General features: G+C 53.8%; 1 protein-coding gene across 3 annotated transcripts in view; it reads left to right on the top strand.

Moving 5' to 3' along the window:
* Positions 1 to 8,610: 8,610 nt before the first annotated feature.
* Positions 8,611 to 18,854, top strand: part of MYT1 (myelin transcription factor 1) — a 71,206-nt gene continuing 60,962 nt past the window's right edge. Inside the window, exon 1 of one of the 3 annotated variants that reach the window (XM_011280801.4) lies at positions 8,611 to 8,760. In XM_011280801.4, coding sequence (XP_011279103.3) covers positions 8,736 to 8,760 — 25 coding nt within the window. In that variant the 5' untranslated portion in view covers positions 8,611 to 8,735. Of the gene's footprint in view, positions 8,761 to 12,503; positions 12,945 to 12,968; positions 13,428 to 18,854 lie in introns of those variants that run through there. The other 2 variants (XM_045053337.1, XM_045053338.1) reach the window with 2 other exon arrangements.

Raw genomic sequence — 18,854 nt, 5'->3', positions numbered from 1 at the left:
TTTAAGTGTCAGGGTGCTGTGTGGGGAGGGGGCAGGCCCTTCCCTAGGGGTGTTGGAGGAAGGGCGGGCCCCACTTTGTTGTGGGAGGAGGAAGTGCCATGGAGAATGGGTAGGCTGAGACACACATCCAAGGTCACCGGAACCGGGGCAGGTATGAAAAGCCCGGGATGGCTGGGCGGGTGTCAGGGAGGCCTCGGTGAGGCGTGGAGGAGAGGCCTAAGGAGCCAGCTGTGGAGGGGGAGAGGATCAGCACACAGAGGGAGAGTCCCAGTGCCATGGCTGGAGTGAGGGGTGAGGGTCTCTGTGGGCAGCCACTGGAGGGCCTGAGCAGGACGTGATGTGCCCTGCCCTGGGAGGAGACCAGTTGGGCTGCTCAATGTTTGATCGAGAGCACTCTGAGGTTCCAGGAGCACTAAACGTGCTCTTGTGGAGCTCGAGTCTCAGTGGGTGAGACAGCCCTACACGTAAACCTCCCAGGTTTATTCCATGGTCAGGGGTGGTACGTGTAGGAGCCGTAGGGTTGGGGCATCCGAGGCAACTTGGGTTGGCCAGAACCGGCCTTGCTGGATGGTTGGAGCACAGGAATGTGCAGGCAGGGGGCTGGTGTGGCTCCTGGGGTGGGTGAGCCCCACAGGTGACTGGGCCTGGGCTGAGGACAGTCCTGGAGTTGGCTTTGGCGCTGAGCTGAGAAGAGGACACGGCAGCCTCTCCCCTGGAGGAGGTGCAGCTCTGAGCTCGGCTGCTGTGCCATCCAGTCCTGGCCCCTCTGTCCACAGGATGCTGGAGGGCTGCCAGGGGCTTCCAACCCATTGTCCCTCCAGGATGAAGTTGGAGATAGAGGCGGCAGTTATGACCCGAAAGCACCAGTCACACATAAGTCTCCTGCTGGTTTTCCATTTGCATTGGCTCCTGCCCGACACTGGAGAAGTCAGCTTTTTGCAAACGTCGATGATGAATGATCAGTCACACAAAGGGAAATGGCAGGAGTGGTAGGTGTTTGCAGGCTGCCTTGTCAATTTGGAGCCTGATGTGGTGTCCAGAGTCTTCTTTCTTGGATTGAGAAGCAAGTGTCAGGATATATGAGTCAGGGCCAGGTTGGTTGGGGAGAGCCCAGGACAAGCCAGCAGTGAAGGTGCTGGAGGGTCATGGCCCCAGCACCCAGACTGTGTGGGGGCAGGTAGGCGTCCAGCCGTCTCAGCTGCTTCAAACTGGGTCTGACCCCAGGGCTCTGCATGGTGGCAGGATTCTGTGTCTATCCGCCACCCCCCACCCCCCCACCAATGCCCTGTGGGTACACAACATGCACATGAGGGTCTGTCCCCTGCTCTTGTGCTGTCTGCTTCATGTGACGTTTGTGGAGCATCAGTGAGTTTCCCAGCTTCCAAGTCTATCCTGGCTCATGGAGGGTGGGGTGCCATCCCCAGGCCTCCCTTGTGGCCTGATTCTGCGGACCCCAGAGAAGCACTTTATTTAACCTTTCTGAGTCTATAAAACAGGTAGAATCACGTACCTGAAACGCAGGGATGATTCACTACAATAACTGTGTAAGTGGTGCCTTCTAGGGGCTCACTGAATGGTCACTTCTCTTCCTCCTGCCACTGTCCTGATCTTCATTATTGTTCTATGCAAACTCAAGCCTGCAGTGTCTCCAAGGAGATTCCACAGCTGCCTGAATGGACAGGCCGTAGCTTCAAGTTCACACAATGACTGACACGCAGGGTCGGCTGCAGGGCCATGCTCCGAGTGTCCTGTTCCTCAGGCACAGGGCTCCCAGGCTCAGGGTGGGGGCTCACAGCCCCTCCTCCCATGATCCTGCTTATCCCTTCCAGAGTGCGAGCCTACAGCCACCCCAAGCACATGGATGTCTCCACAAGGTCAGCGGGTTCCCTTGAGGCTGCCCTCCTCCCCTGCCCTCCTCTCCAGCACCCTGCTTCTGTCTGGTCCTCTCAACCCTCCCTCCCCTTGTGCGCCCCCCCCCCCACCGCGGGATTTGCATACAGGTGCGCCTGTCTGGTGCAGCTGAAGGGGTGGGGGCGGGGCTCAGTAGCCCACGCGGGGAGGGCCGCAGCAAGGGAGCACAGGTGGTGAGACAATGGCCACTAGCAAAGTGGGTTTATCCCCCTGCTGCCTCCTCAGAGCTGTGGCCTCACTCCCGGGCTGGTTGGGGAGGCAGGCTCTTGTGTCTGGAGCCTCTGGGGAGCCCTTGTTCTGCCATTAGCTCCCCCGGGAGCCTTGTCCTGCTTAGTGACTGTCTGAGCTCAGTTCCTTGTCTATAATTGGGTTGATGGGGGGCATGGGGAACGGCCTACAAAGGATGTGTGAGGAGTACCCTGTGGCCCAGATATGAGCTTTCACAAAGGACTCCCATGAAGACTTTCAGGGCTCCCTCCAAGTGGGGTGGTGCTCAGCCAGAATGGTGGGGCTTGGAAGGTCCATCAACAGACCTTGATGTCACTGTGTGTCTGAAACATTGTTATTGTTTTTGTTTTCGTTTTTGTTTTTTTAAATTCATCTAGCAATTATCTAGTGAGTAGTCCAAATGTAAAAAGGGTTGAATTTTAAAATGTAAATGTTGGACCCACATCCCAATTTTTGTGATACTGCTTTGGCATTCTTGGCCTTCTGCCACCCTGGGAGCCTCATCGATCAGAAATGTCTCACTCTCCTGGTCTCATCAGGAACTGGTTGCCACCTTGGTGAAGGTTGGGGAAGCTTCCAGTTTCACAGTACCCTCTTTTGGGCCAGCTCTGGGACCCCTTCCAGCAGCCTCTTCCATATCTCCTTCCCCCAGGCCTATGCTCCTGGGGCTAGGGTGGCCATGTTCTGTAGGCCTGTCCCTCTTTCCTTCCAGACTCAGGGATTCTGACATTTGTGTTGGGGTCAATGTTGTTATTCAGGTCTCTGGTCGCACATGGGGTTGCCTTGCCTGGATGTATTCAGGTGTGTGTGCGTGTGTGTGTGCGTGTGGTAGGGTCAGGTAGGTAGGGGGACACAGGGTTCTGGGCTCCAGGAGCATTGTGGATTATTTTCCTCATGGCCTCAATGGGGCATGTTCCCTGTGTCCAAACCTGGTTGTAGCCCTTCCCACACGTACTGATCTTCACCAGCAAACCTGATGATGCACAAATCTTCTATCCTTTATTCACAAACCCATCCCCCCAGCCATCTATCCATCCAACCAGCCAGACATCCAACCAGACAGCCATCCATCCATCCATCCATCTACCCACTGATCCCCTCCCCCCACCTGTGCACTCACCCATCCATCCAACCAGCCACCCACCTATCCATTCACCTACCCACCCACCCATCTGTCTGCCCACCTAACCTTCCCTCACCCACCCATCCATCCACCCATCCTCCACTCACCCATCCATGTATCCACCCAGCCTCCCATCCATCCAGGTACTCATGGATGGAAGAGCTGGGGTGCAGAGGAGTCAGGGCTATTGATGGGCTCATTGTAACCTTATTCAGGAGGCTCAGGGCTCTGGTATGTGTGGTTGGGTGGGAGGGCTGCACAGAGTTTGGAAGGTTCCAAGCTGCTCTTACCCATGAAGGCTAGAATATCTAGAGCTTGAATTGGGTTGGGGTCCAGGGAAAGGTGAAGCCTTGGGACCCTGGGCAGAGCTGCTAGGTCTGCTAGGTCACATGGGCAGTCCTGGGCTGACCAGGCACAAAGCCCTGAGGCCTCTGTTCTCTGTGGTTGTCCTTGTGGATGTATCCTTCAGGCATCTGCCCCTTCAGCCATCCTTCCTGCTCCCCCCTGCCCTTCTGGCTTTGTTCATGTTCTCATCAGATGCCTCCTGCTCACTCCAGGACTGGGACTAGCAGCTGAGTCTCATCATCCCTCCCACCCCCATTCTACCTTTCATCCTATGGTGGGGCCCTTCCTCACCCAGAGGCTTTCACTAAGAACCCTTTCTCAGCTCCCACTTGAGGAAGGCACCACTGAAGCCTCTCTTTGTGGTACCGAAGCCCCAGCCCTTCGGGGCCACATCTACAAGTCAAGAACAACAATGTTGGCCTTGTAGGGGGTCCATGCACGCAGCTGCGTGACACCTAGCATAGATAGGATGTCTCTTGTTCTTCCTCCTCGGGGGCTAGACCTGTGGATCAGGTAACCAGTAAGCACACCCTGCTTAGCTCCCTTGGTGGGGCTAGTGTGTTTGTTGGGATGACAAGACAGCGTGCACCAGGCTCTGTCTCCCACTACTAGCTCCACGGAGAGCCCCAGCTGCCCTTTCCCTCTTCTGGGATCTGGGGCCCCGGCTGGGATGGGAGGCCCTAGTCACCTCCGGCCCTCACCCCAGGGCACTGTATGTGTGGCTGGGGACTGACAGGTCTGTCCCTTTACTCACCCAGGAATCTGTTCCTGTTACACCCAGAGTGTGGCATTGGCCCCAGGCTCTTGCTCTCCAATGCTGGGTGTGGCTGGAACCACCCCAGGGTCAGCATGTCCTGGGCTCCAGCTTGGGTTTCTCACGACTGAGTCTTGGGAGGGAGTACTTCTCCTGAGGTGACTAGGCTGTTGTTCTCAGACCTCAGCCTGTGGCCAACCAGTACTCACTGGCTCCAAAATCCGTTCCTGCTTCTGTGGGGGTTGGACATTCAGGCAAGGATGTTTCTCTCCCAGGGCTCTGCTGGGGAGCTCCCCTCCCCATGAACCCATCTTGACATTGTGGGCTGTGCTCTCGTGGCCGCTAATAGGCGGGCGCCACCAACCCAGCCTGCCATGGCAACCGCCCGCAGCCTCCCTCTCTGTCCAGGCTCTGGGCAGCTTTATCTCTGAGGCCATCTGTTCTGAGAGCAGAATTCCAGAGCCATTTAAACAGAGCCTGGATCAGGGCAAGGAGTGGAGCCCTCCACCCTCCCACGTGTGTGCACATGCGAGAAAACACGCCTGCGCGCACACTCAAGAACGCAACCACACACACTCACACCACATGCATGCACACGCACGCAGACGCAAATGAGGCACGAGTCTCGCAGAGAGGCAAAGATAGAATCCAGGCAGGCTTCCACCCGGCCCTCACTTGCTCCTGGGCCCTGGTGGCCTGTCTCCTTTCCTCACCTCTCTCCTTTCTGGAGACAGAGAGGTCTCCAGACCTCTCTGTCTGTCTGTGCATCCGAGCCCATCTGATTTCTGCCTCACCTCTCTGCCTTTGTCTCTCCTTCGTCCCCACAGCAGTCTCCTAGTTTGCTTGTCTGTATCCATCTCTGTGTCCCATCTCCTTGACCTGGTCTCCAGCCCCTTGCCTCTGGGGCTGTTCTCTGTCTCTCTCCCACCAGTCCAGCTGATCTCTTCCTCTTGCCTTCTCTGTCCTCACGAGGCTTCTGGTCCTGTTCCTGGTCCTGGGTGTGCCCAGAACAGTCAGGCAGAGCCAGCTGCTTGCTCATTCCCCAGGTCTGGACACTTCTGCTCTCCCTTTCCTCCCCTGCTCTGCCCCAGGGTGGTCAGAGGTCGGGGGCTATCAGACACTGCTCTCAGCTTCCTGGGTTCCCCATGCCCTGGGGTAGTCTGCCCGTAGCTTCCTCTATGACCCTTCACTGTCTGGGCATGCGGTACTCAGCCTCTCTGGGACCACCCCAGTTCTTTCTGAGGTCTGACCTGAGTGCTTGTGCTGTGGCAGTGCAGTGACCTTCCCTTCTGGGGCTGAGCACTTGGTAAATCTGCTGAGAGCTGCCCATAGACAAGCAGACAGGGGAACCAAAGGGGTAGACCCGGGGGGCTTCTTGGGCACATGTATTGGGCGGGGCTCTGTTGGAGCCCACTGGAAGCCTGAACTTCCAAGTGCAAGCCTGAACTTCCAATGGCCATGATCTGAAATGCCTTCCAGGGCACCTGGCTGGCTCAGTCGGTGGAGCATGTGACTCTTGATTCCAGGGTCATGAGTTCGAGCCCCATGCTGGGCGTGGGGCCTACTTAAAAACAAAAAAAGAAGAAAAATGAAATGCTTTCCCAGCCTGGGCTTCTGTGGTCCTTGGAGACCATAACAGGCCCAACAAGGAAGGCCCTACTCTACCTATTCTTCAATCATGTAGTGCTGAACACTGGGACCTGTTTAAGTCTCAACTAGGAATATACCTGTGGCTGGGCCTTCTAGGGGTCAGGGTGATTGTGCCCAATGCTGTCCTGGCTTCTGCTCAAAGGAATGGAGGTACCGCGACTGCACAAAGCCCTTGGGAGAGCCTGGGGTGGTGGCTGCATGCACAACTGGAGAAGTATCATACAGACAGAGCTCTCCCTGGGGGCCTGTAGGTCACACAGCCTCTTGTGCTGGTCCCTGAGCACACTTTAAGCAGGGGTAGGGTGGGGCAGGTGGTGGATGGTGCATGGGGAGTGGAGGAACCTTGAGGACCACTCCCTGCAGCCCCTCAGGCCTTCAGAGAATACATTCTTTGTCTCACCTGACTCTGAGCTTGTCCAAGTGGTTTTGCCACGTGACGGATTATGAAGCTGTTTGGTTTTAGTAAAGAAAACAGCACCAGTGTTCCCAGACTCCCCCCTTTGTGACTTTAAATAACCATTCTTAATTAATTACATCCAAAGGATGCATTTTCCCAAAGTTAGGGAGTCCTAATCAGATGGTATCTGTTGTGCCAGGAAGAAGCCTTTCAGACTTTCAGGGAAAGGGTCTCCAAGGTTGAGAAGCCAGGGGGTGTGAGGGGATGACCACTAGCCAACACATATGGGCCCCACCTGAGGACCTGCAGGGAAGGTGTCCCAATTGCTCTGGCTCTGCAGATGAGTAAACTGAGTCACGGAAGGGTTTGATAAGAGGTCACTTCTCTGCAAGCACATCATCACTGCAGATGAGAGACAGTGACCAACCTGGAGGGACTGCCCACCCTGCCCTACAGCCTCTGCAGCCACTTCGGTAGCCTCCACTCCCACTTGCCTCTGCTCTGCCTCCCACCTGCCCGTTTCCCCCACCTGCCGCTGTTCTCCCTGCCTCCCCACACCTTCACCAGGCTCTCTCAGTACCACCTCTAACCAGATGACTCATCTTTCATTTCCAGACTGATCTTCGCCCCGAGCCTCAGACTAGAGCCCACATCCTGGGGACAACAGAGCTGCCAATTCCCACAAACCTGCTCCCCCTGCCACAGCTCCCCTTCTTAGTAAGTCAGCTTTGCCCCCACCCAATGGCTCAGGCTACAGCCTGGAGTCCCACCTCACATCTAGACCTTCAGCAGCCTGACCTGGGGTACTCTTGCCCTTGGACCACCTGCCTGTCTATTTCCTGCCAGTTGACCTCACTGAAGCCCTCACTGCAGGTGTGGAGACATTCCACCAGTCACAGGGCTGTGAGGGGATAGGGGATCTGCCAGATCTGCCTCCCCCTGGCTCCAGGATAGTGAAGCCTGACCCCCCAACACCTATTCCTCCAGCTTGCAAGACAGCCTTGGAGTGCCCGGTACCCTTGCTGGCCTGAGCAGATGGTTTTCATCACCAACAGGCTTTATTTAAGGGTGAGTCTATGAAGACAGAGACTGGGAGTTCCTTTTCTCAGCCATATCATGTGAGAGGCCACTTTTGAGAGCTTCTGCTCTAGAGGAATGCTCTGGAAGACATGGGGCTTCATGTACCCCTCTTACCTTGCAGGGGTCCATGCCTGGGGCCCTTCATAGCCTGGAGAGCCCCACCCAGTCCTATCTTCAGGCCTGCTCCAGAGTCAGTGAATGTAGGACTCCTGTTATGGGCCTCAGCCTCCACACACTGCACCCAGGCATCCACCTGTGGGAGGTAGACACCTGCACACAAGCAGGCCAGTACCTAGAGCTGAGGATGGGATGGGGCTTCCTAGGGAGGTGACATCTGAGTTGCCTCAGGGGTAAGTGGGAGCTTCCTCCCAGCATCAGGGAAATCTAGCAGAGGGGATGGCCAGGCTCTGAGTTGGTACTGTCCAGCCATGTCTGATCATTGTGCCAAAGGGTACTGGTAGGCAGTGACGGGTCATGGACATGGAAGGAGGCAAGAGGGGCCATGCCAGAAAGGCCTCCTCCACTCCCACCCTCCACCTCCACTCCCCCATCATCCCCACTCTTGGTCTGGGGAGCAGTTGAAGGTCCCAACCCAAGTTCCTCCCCTTGTCCCTGCAAGTTCCACACCTCCTAACTTTACATCTCTGAGGGAGTTGGTTCCTGGCCCTCCCATTCACCTTCCTTCACCCCTCCCCACAAGCCTTTCCACGTGGGTGGTAAGTAGTCCATAGTTCAGGGGTACAGGGGCCTGTCCCCTTGCCTCCCATTGTGCCAGGGGGAGGCTAGGACTCTGGGGAGTCTGGACCTGATCCCACCCCACCCATCCAGCCTGGTCTTCCACCAGGTTTCTGGCCTGACTCCAGTCTGGGGTGCAGCAAAGAGAAAGGGAAAGTAGGAGGAGGAAGGGGAGGGGAGAAGGAGTGGAGAAAGAGTGTGGGGAGAGGGAAAGTGGGAAGAGCCCCTCCCCTCCCTCATTTGTTTGTCCCCTGGCGTGAGGGGGCTTCCTCTTTGCTTTCCCCCACCTGCAGGCGGGGCTCATTGTCTGGGGTCTCCAGCCCATTGTGTGGGGAAGGGAGCCTCATTGGCAGGGCATCAATTTGTGATTATCTGCTCCCTGGCCCTGATTGGCTGCATGAGAAGGAGACTCCCCAGGGCCCTGTGACACAGAAGTTTGTGTAGCAACTTTTTCCAGCATGATGTGACCGTGTGTCCAAGCTTCCGAGTGGAGGTGTGCCCGCCCAGCCAGGATGATGCTCTGTGGGACCTTCCTGGGTGCGTACCTTTCTCCAGCCCTGCGCACCCCTCCCTGGGCCTGTTCACACATTTCTGCCTGGCTGCCAAAGGGACTAATTAGCTGTGTGTCCGTCAGCACTCTGTGCTCTTTTCTGGGCAGCTGAGGAGGTGATAGACATACGCTTGTTCCTGAGCGAGGCCAGGGTCCTTGGCCTGATGCCTCTCCTTTCAGCTGATTGCGTGGCTTGCAGACACCCCTGTTAAGGCTGCCCTGTTTGTGGGCTTGCCTTCAAAGGTTGAAGGTGAGAAGGACAGTGGGTGGGGGGAGGTGTATGTGTGCAGGTGTAGGGACCATGAGACTCTGGGAGAAGGTGGGGTGGAAAGAAGGCATGTGTGTATACTGACCAATATGCACCTGAGACTAACTGTAGTAAAGGGGCTTTGGCTGGGACTGCTGCTGTTTGTGTTCCCAGCATGTGCAGAGTTGTCCTGTGTGTGTGTGTGTTTGTGTGTGTGTGTGCATGTGTGGGTGAAACATTAACACAGTGTTAGAGCAAGAATTAGTGTGTGAGCCCCACAATATCCTCCCAAATTTGTATGTCTTCTTAGTATGTATGTTCACACAGTGTCAAAGGGTTCGTGTGTTTGATGTTCCAGCATAAAACCATCTCACAATATGAGCCAGAGAGAGAGAGAGAGAGAGAGAGAGAGAGAGAGAGAGAGAGTGTGTGTGAAAGGCTCACAACCCAGCAAGTGTGAGACAGGCAGAGTCAGCCCAGGGTGTTGGTAAGAGAGGCTCTCGGTTTTGTTTGCTCCATCTGCCAGAGCCTGCCTGGGGCAGCGGCCCCCTCGCCCTCAGCTGTTCCTATACAATATTAATGCTGACCATCTCGGCTCCACACACAACGGCCCTAATTGTCGTCTGCAGCTTTAAGGCGGGCGCCCATCTGCAGGGAAGCTTTCAGAAGGAAACAAGAAAACTCTCACCCCCAGCTGGTCACCGGAGAAGGTGCCAATTACAGATGCAGAAAGTTTAGACCAAAATTACTTGAAAGAGTTTTTATGAAGCAAATGAACTGACACTTGGAATGTCTGTGTGCAGATTTGCACAAGTAATTACATTTTATTTGAAATGATCTTACCAGCTAAGCAATCATTAAGCCTGCTTCCCCCACCTCCCACAAAGCACTTCCTTAGCAAGCAGTCACAAGTTTGGTTTTGCAAATCTCCCCCTTTTCTCCCTGTGTGGAGTTAGGAGGACCCTCCAGTCGGACGGATGTTGTTCCCTGTGGATCTCCCAAACTTAAAAGTCCTACGCAACTTGCCGACAGATTTTTACCAAATAAAGCTTAAAGAACAATATACTCCATTCTTAGTTATGGAAAAGAAAATATGTTATGATTAAAAGAGTCCTGGCAGTTTTCCACCCTGTATAAGAAAGTTTTCAGTTATGCCTTGCTGTTGTCCCTTGCAAGCGGGGCCGGGGGACTTGGGTTAGACTTGCTTCTCCCAGCCCGGAGTCCTGACAAGACTTCAGTGTGCTGAGAACAAAGGGCCTGGCTCCAGGGGCGGGAGCGCTGTCCAAAGTGCTGATCAGACCGCAGGCGCGTCCGCACCCACCGCTCGGGCTGAAGGAAGAAGCCAAACCTTAGCAAGTTGCCGGCACAGTCCCTTCCCTGCTCCTTGCCTGTAACCCCTCTTTGTTCTCTAGATGGAGTCGGCTAAAGATTTTGAACCTTTCCTCATCAAAACCCGTCTTCTGAAACGGCTCATTCAACTGTAACCTCCCGGGGCTTCTCTCCAGGTTCTTGGAACAGGCAGCGATTTGAAATTTCCAAGCACATTCAGAAATGCTCACCCGAGCAGCCTCAGGTGGAGTCCGAAGGGTCCGTTCCCGGCCACCGGAGCTACACACCTCAGGAAGCCGTGGTTGCTCAATGGGGGAGGTGTGAAATGCTGAAAGGCAGAGGTTTGCACAAGTACAATTTATGTTACCTGGAAAAGAGTTATGCTGCACCGGGGCCTTTGGTTGCACATACTGATCTCTCCCCGTTGTTGATTCTGTTTGTTGTTGTTCTCTAAGTTTGACTGTCACATATCTGAATTAAATACTTTCATGAAACACTGGGTATTGTTGGGGAATACGGCTGATTCAGCACCGGCCCTCCCTTTGATTCTATCTTCCTCGCGGAACAATGGCGTGCAGGGCTGCCCGAGCCTGCAGCCTGCCGATAAGAGTTTAATAGAATTTCTGAATGCCAAAGGTTTGGGATGTAAAATATCCCAGCACTCACAGCGTGTCCAGAGGAGACAGAAAATGGCTTTTCAGGAGAGCTCTCAACTGAATATGTCCTTCTATGCTAATGGATGTGAGCTCACAAAAGAATAAAAACAATGGTAGGCAGTCATTGTAGGAGCCTCAAACTGTTCTCATTTGGCTAATTAATATTTCATCCTCAGTTTTACCAGTGAACGCTTGCGTTTATTTCCTTTTACTCAGTTTAAAAGATTGCCCCGAGTACATTATGCATTTTGTTTGTTGAGAATAATGTGTGTGTATATAAGAACTGAACATACTTGCTTTTAGTATGAAGCTCCTTGGTTTACGTGTAATGTGGCAACAACACTGCGTGTTAAAAATAATCGCTTGCGGAAGAGTTTCAGCGATTTTTAGAACATGCTTTCTCTGAGGAAGCTGTTTTCTCTCTAATTCATGCTTTTGGTAGCCTGAGCTTTTTAATGCTGATTAAGTTGCCGGGGTGGGGGTGGGGGTGGGGGTGGGGGTTGTGTTCCTGCATAACGAACCAGGAAATGATATTTACTACGTTGAAATCTCTGCCCTGAACTTCAGAGCCAAGGGCTGGCCTGCTTTTGCACTGGTCTGAGGCAGCCGCTCTTCACAGGCATCTAAAACCCAGCTTGTGTCCTGTCTCACGGTACAGTTTCTAACAAACTGATTATGATAATGAACGTTTGTTTGCCTGATTTATCAGGCAAGTTTGGAAGGAAGTTTGGATAGTAAGCAAGAATACCCTGGCTCTCACTGAGATAGTTCCTGCATTTATCCTTGAAAGTGGAAAACAATTCGGCTGTTTGAGGAGTAGGTGGGCAGTTCCATTATGTGTGTGATGCCTTTTCCTCCTCTCGATTTTCATTGGATAGCTCCTTTCAGGCAGTTGAAAAAGACTCAAAAAGAGCAGAGAACTTGAGCTGTGTGTTTCCCTCTGGTTGGGATAAGCTTAGTGACTTTAGGGCATAGAGTACTTGTGCCCAAGATCTCATTAAGAGGATTTTATTATTTTAAAACTTAAACCAAAAACGGAATGTGTGATAAAAGAAAAAATATCTTTTCCTGATCTATTCTTTGTGTGTATGCCTTTATTTTTGGGTCTGTGGTCATAGGTACCTTTTACGAACTTCAAAAAAAAAAAAAACCACATATCCTTGTAAGTCACTGATACTTGAACATGCAGATGAACCACTATGTAACCCTCCTGGTTCATCTGAGTAATAAATTCTGCAGTCCATTCTTTATGATGGTAGGTCATATTCCTAACCACCAATAAATATTGTAAAGTACTTTCGCTGCAGCCGTGCTAACCCAGGGCATCTGTCATTCTGGTTGCTGCTATTAGGAATTATTGGACTGAACCACTGCTGGAAACAGCACAGGGGGGTGAGTATGGCGGCTGTGACGCTCTCTGCCCTTTTGTGTGTTTTGCATAAAAAACCCCCAATCATGCTGCATATTATGATTCAGTGTGGGCAAACACAGGCACCTTCTGTTGGCTGATGCTTGGAGCAGGAGAGAGGGGCTCTGCCGGCCTGGGCACCTCTCACTCCCCAAGTCAGCAGACCCATCTTTCTGATGCTATACTGTAAATTTATTTCACCTCGGAGAGTAAACAGATATATTGGAGCCCCAAGGGTTCATGGGTAGCGTATTTACAAAGGAGCCTCTCCGCCAGCCCGTGCCACCGCTGCTAATGAGAGCGGTCATTAAGTAAATGAGACGTCGCCTTTAGCTGGCTTAGGAGTCGCACACTAAGGGGAGAAGATATTTAATTGAAACCCGCACACAGGCTTCCCCACATGTGACCGCTGTAAGGGAGGCAGCTGCCTCCCCTCTCCTCCCCCGTCCACCCTGCACCCCCCATGTAAATTTCATGATTGCTTTCCGTGATGTCATTTTGAAGGAGGACAGACAATAGCTGTGGGGAAAGGTAAGTCCATGTTATGCTCTTTCGCTGACAAAGGCAGATATCCAAGCGCTTGGCTTTTCCCCTTGGACCGAGACAGGGAGAGGGCGCGCGAGCAGAGTTAATTTCTAAGATGAAGGCTTTCTTTGCAGGAAAAGCAGGTCTGGGGATGGCTTTTTAAAGCTGCTCTGTTGGACTGAGGCTTTCTTCTCCTACCGGGTCTGCCCGTGGCTGTTTTCCTTCTCTTTTTCTGTCTCTCCCTGGCTTGTTCACGCGCTCGGCCTCTCTGAGAGTCTAGTGGACACGTAGTGCGTCTGACAGAAAAGACATTGGGGGTATCGTGTACCAAGGCAAGAAACTTTATGTGCATTTCTGGAAGAGGAACCCAGCAGCTATGTGGTGGGGGGAAATGCTGCCTTGTTAAACAGAAGACTTCTCTGAAGTGGGGATCTCAGAGTTGGTACCTCGTGTGAGCCCCCACCCAAGACACCGAGGAGAGATGGTCATGTGAGCATTTTGTCTTTGCGTGTCATGTATTTCTAAACTTAAGGAGCAGCATCTAGGGTGCATGTGTTTGTGGGGTAGGCGCACAGAACTCAATACTGGCTGTCCTTCTCAGCTCCGTTTCCTGCCGTGAGGGGGGTCATGAGTGTGGTTGCTTATAACATTAGTGTAACTGAATTTGTGTATTTAAAACTGAAAATCAGGGTTGGCCAGGAAAGATGGTGTGAGCTTTGAACAACATAATGCCGTTGCCCGTGGGATGATATGTTCTGGGGCGAGGGACTTTGTTTTGTCCGCTGGATTCATTTCCTTCTTTGTGAATCAGGAAATAAACAAGCCCATGGTGGCCCTAGTGTTGTGGTAGCGGGTCCTCACCACGAGGGTCCTACTTACTGTTTCTGAGTCACAGAGGGCTTTTCGGGTCTCAGTGCCTCCTTCGCATCAGTGGACATCATTGGCTGGTCAAGTTGGGCATGTAATTTCTGAAACAAAACATCTGAGAGGTGTGTCTGGTAGTGGGCCGTCAGGCTGTGTCACTATAGTGGTGATAATGATAGTGATTATTACTATTATCCTTTTGGGAGAGGGAGGTGAGGAATTTTGCCCCAGTGGTCTAAAAAACAAACCTTGAGGTTAGAGGAACCTGAGGGCATCTCTGAGGCTGGTGGCTGAGCGAACAAAAGGCAGGAACAGTGGTGGGACAAACCTCGAGGAGGTGAGCCTCAGTCTTGGCGAGCGGCTATGCTCGGACTCTGACTCTTGAGATGCTGGCAGAGCCCGCCCTGCCCTCACTCCAGCCCGGTGTGTGTGGGGGGTGTCCTTGCCTGGGGCTGGGTGGAAGCCGGGGAGAGGCCCAGGATCCTCACCACCAGGGCTTCCTTCCCATTGGTCCTTGGCTGTGATTATCACCTCCTTCCATATGGCCCTGTTAATTAATGGTAAACAAAATAGTAGGAGAGCAGAGATTGGAGTTTTGTGGTGCCAGCAGGGAGGGTGTCACCAACAGGGCAGGACTCTGCCTGTCTCCCCAGAGTTGTTCACTGTGCAGAGGAGGCTGATCGGGGTTTAGAGAGCAGTTTGTTTGCAAAGACGAGGTGGCAGTTTCATGACCCGTTGTGTTCCTGGACCTGGAGACTGGAGGCCCCTATAAGTTCCCTCTCCACCCCCGGCACCACCTGATCTCACAGGATGTTTAAGGATCCAGGGACCTGAGCAGGGGCCGTGGAGAGCTTGACGTGTGTGAGAATTTGACGTGGAGGCCTTTCCATGCTGGAACCCCCTGGGCTCTAACTTCCTTGGACCACAGGGCCCAGATGTGGGCCTGGGAGCTCTCCAGGGCAGGAGAGCTGCTTCTGTGTAAAGTGTAACCCAGGGGGCCTGTGTGACCCTCAGGCATTGTCCGCAGGTCTGGAGGCAGCCCCAAATATTCAGAGCCAATGCTCTGGGCGCTCCTGGAAGATTCTGGTAAAGGCAGCTGTCACCCATTGCCCTGAGTCCTCCTGGTGCCAGAGGGGGAGAATCTGTGGGCAGAGCCTTTGGTGCTACAAAGTTGCTCTGTCCTGGAGCTGGGGCAGGGGTCTCAGCAGCTTTTACTGGAAAGCCCCGTCAATGCCCAGAGGCATCAGGGAGAGGCTGGCAGAGAGTGTTGCCATGGGAGCCCTCACTGGGCACTCAGACGCGCCCCAGGCAGCTGACCTATCCCCTGGCCCTGGCTGTGGGGGGGTAGTCTTCCTTGGTGTCGCCCAGAGCCCAGCCCCTCCTCTCTGGGCCCTCTTGTCCTCCTCTGGCCTGGGGTCACCAAATGTGTCCGTGAGGACATAGGTGGCTCTGAGTGAGCATGTGGGGTGGGGCAGGGAGGGTCTGTGCTAACTCTGGTTGGTGGAGTTGGGAGTGTGTGCGGCTCAGAGCTGGGCCGATAGCTGTCCTGGGGGCACCCACCCTTGGGCAAAAGTTTGTGTGGACCAGCACTGGGCAGAGACAGCAGAACAAGCTTCCTGCAGACTGAAAATGTACCAGACAAGTACCCCTGGGCCTCCCACAGCCACCCGGATGGCAGTGGGCAGGCTGGTGGGGCCGAGCTCCTCCCTGATGGACTCCACTCAAGAGGCATGTCTTCTGGGTGAAGGGTGAGCAGGTCATGGTGCTGCTTAACCCTGCCTGGGCTGGGGATGGTGAGACCAGAGTCGACCAGAACACCTTGGTCAGCTCTTGTCCTGGAGCAGACCGGGAGGCAGGAAGCTGGCCTGGCCGGCAGGACCGAGGTGTGTCTGTTGGGCAGGAGGGGACAGCCAGTAGTCACCTGATCCTGGGGCAGACAGGGCACTGGGCAGCCAGACTTGCACATTACTCAGGCATATTGGAAAGATAAACCCTGTGCCTGTCCTGGCCCTGGAAGACCCATTCCAGATCTCCCTTTTGTTGGCTTTTATCTTGTAGAGTACTGGACAGGAGAGCCCAGAGGGGGCCTGGCTGGGGGTGCCCTCCCTCTACTCCCCTCAGCTTCTAGATTCTCCCCCTCTGCTCTTTCCTTGTGAACTCACTCAGGAATAAGCCAGAATTTAGTTGTCTACAGACGTAATTTTAATGGGAATTTTGTGGTGTGACTTTTACACAAAAATGGTCTTCGGGAGCCAGCAACATTTCGAGATTATCAGCCCCCAAAATGCTGTGTTTCCCAGAAGGAATGAGAACAGCTGCCACTGGTGGTGCCCCCAGGGTGGCTCTATGCTACTTGAAGACCACCCCCCCACCCCAGGATGGCTCTGTGCTCCCTGAAGACCCCCCCACCCAGGATGGCTCTATGCTCCTTGAAGACCCACCCCCCAGGATGGCTCTGTGCTCCCTGAATACCACCCCCCCCAGGATGGCTCTGTGCTCCCTGAAGACTGCCCCCCCCTACCCAGCTCTGTGCTCCCTCAAGACCCCAGGACCTGTTCTTTCTTAGAAGCCCCTCTATAGGGATAGCCTGCTACCCAGCCTAGAGTGCTTGCTGGAGTGGAATGTCTTGAGGTTCTCCACATATTTTCTGTCTTTTATGAACAGCTGAATTTCCCCAAATGTCGCCTAAAGAAAATCCTCAAAACAAAACGGGATAGGCGTTTTTCACCTGGCTTGAAATGCTTTTGCTCCCAGACTTCCATCAAGCTTGCTTCACAGAAGATAGATTACTGAATACTTACAATTGGTGTCCTCTCTATCTTCAGCATTACTGAAGCCGACCCTGTGTTGGTTTCGCACGTTTCCCCTTGCTTGGCTTATGCGGTTAGGAGCAAAGATGCTTTACTTATGAGAACAGGGGCTTTACCCATTGTTTCTTCCTTCCTGCCTTTTACAATGTGTACTTAAAAAACGCAATGTTATTTCAATCAAATGACGTGCAAGTAACTCAGAGGACAGTTCCAATGTGCCCCAGCCAAGCTGTGACTATACCTGCCTCTGTGGGGATTAGTCCAGCGGTTGGAGAGGTTGTCAAGCATTGACGAGCGTCCAGGGCCTTGTGGCCACCTTCCGGCCAGCCCTGGGGACCGGAAGGGGCGGTTTGCCCCGGGATCGCTCGGATTCGGTACACCAGGGGGTTGTGGCCCGCACGGAGGGTGCGTGTGGCGGGTCCTTGAAGGACGGGCTGGCTCGGTCTCCCTGCATTGCTCAGGGTGGTGGGCAAGGTGCGAGTGAGCGTGTGTGATTTGGATGTTGTGAGGAAAAGCGGACGCGCCATATGGTCTGAGTTGCTGACAGATTAGCCTGCCGGGCTTCCACCTCTCACCCTCACGCCTGGCTTCACACCTTGATCGTGCTCGACATCAGTCTGAGGGCGCCGGCAAAAGCCATCTGGGTCCTCTCCCTTTTCCCCACTTTGTTGCCTAAAAACGACACGTGAGAGGAGTAGCACAAGGGAGAGGGTCCCTGGAGCCCCAGGGCTGCTCTGCCTCTGCCCTGGAGGGAGAGGGTCTTAGGTTCTCTCTGCTGGGCCAGACCTTAGCGCCCCACCAGGCTCTGGTGCCTGTTTTAGAAGGTCCTAGAGCGACTGTGGCGCTCCCAGACCTCAAACTGACAGCAGCAAATGCCTCGGGAGTGATGCCCTGGGTCGCAGTGCACCAGACCCGTAGTTCTGAGGGTCCCTGAGGCGCATCGCTGTTTTCGGAGCCCTTCAGTCTTTACGGGACTTGTTGAATCCTGACATGAATCGGCATCAGCAGCCAACCTGTGTACATCCGAGTGGCTCCTAACTGGAAGGGCAGGCTGTTCTCTGAAAGGCCTTTCATAGACTCAGAGCTTCTCCTGGGATGTGAATAAGGAGCCTAGGGACAGGGGTCTTCTCAGTGCCGGTTTTTCTGGGGCAGTGACCGTCCTAGGGTCCCCTAGACTAGGTGGTTCAAAGCAGCCTGCTCAGTCACAGGACTGCTAACTGAACAATTAATTGGTTTGTTGATCACTGTTTTGCACATGGAACTGTGCAAAGTCAGAGTCTGGCATCCAAAGTAGAGAGTGCCTCTTGTTAGTACTTTTTAATGGTCTGACTTTGTTTTGGAGAGATGGTTTAGATTTTTGTGTGATCTGTTTTATTTCCACAAAGCCGAGGCCCCAATCCCAGGAGCCCGATCCCAGCTGCGAGTGCTTCTTGAGGCCTCATTTTGCACCAAAGCAGATTAGCTGGGAGGGTTCTCCTCCCTGCAACACACACAAGCCAGCAGTTTCCACCATCTGTGAAGGGCCTAAAGCCTTCTCTCATCTAGTGGTTCTGATGCTTCCTAGAGAGGCCACTGAAGCAGTCAGAAAAGCCCACAGAGGCCCTGAAGTACTGAAGTTGGGGGTCTGAGTCCTCGGTGCATCAGCCCACAGGGAGAAGAAAGGTAGATTTGTTATTAGAACTTCATCCGGCGAAGCTTTGTAGCCCCCTGGAAGGCTGGAGCAGGTCATGAGGGATCAGCTGTCGGCTGCTGGGCCCTGGCTTTGCTTGTCTGGCTGCCAAACACACACGTTCGGCTTCTAAGTTCTGAACCTGTAGCTGGGTGTGGAGCTCCCTTCGTGCCCCAGCATCTGGGCTCTCTCGCTCAGCTTGCGGGCTGCATCTCTGGCATCTAGAGGCCCAAATGGACTCTGGTAATGAGTTAGAGCCCATTCTTGTGATGCAGGATGCGTTCCTAGAGAGAGCACTCTGATGAGCACGTGTGTTAGCACAGGGTGGGAGGTTCTCCCAGCCCTGTCCTGCTTTGCACTCTCCCAGTGAGGGCCCCCTTCCTGCCCAGAGTCACTCCCAGGCCAGTGGCTTATGGTCTGTGTGAAGTGTTTTTGTTTTCTCCAATTTCTATTGAGTGCTGGTTCTCTGGGTGCTGAGCACTGAACACTCAGATTGGGAAATTAGCATGTGCACTCCCCAATATTTCTAAGCCTAAAAGGCAGCCAGGTGGGCTGTTGCTGGGCAGTGCTAGG

The sequence above is a fragment of the Felis catus genome, chromosome A3, assembly GCF_018350175.1.
Source record: "Felis catus isolate Fca126 chromosome A3, F.catus_Fca126_mat1.0, whole genome shotgun sequence".
Lineage (NCBI taxonomy): Eukaryota > Metazoa > Chordata > Mammalia > Carnivora > Felidae > Felis > Felis catus.
This window is presented reverse-complemented; position numbering and strand designations above follow the sequence as displayed.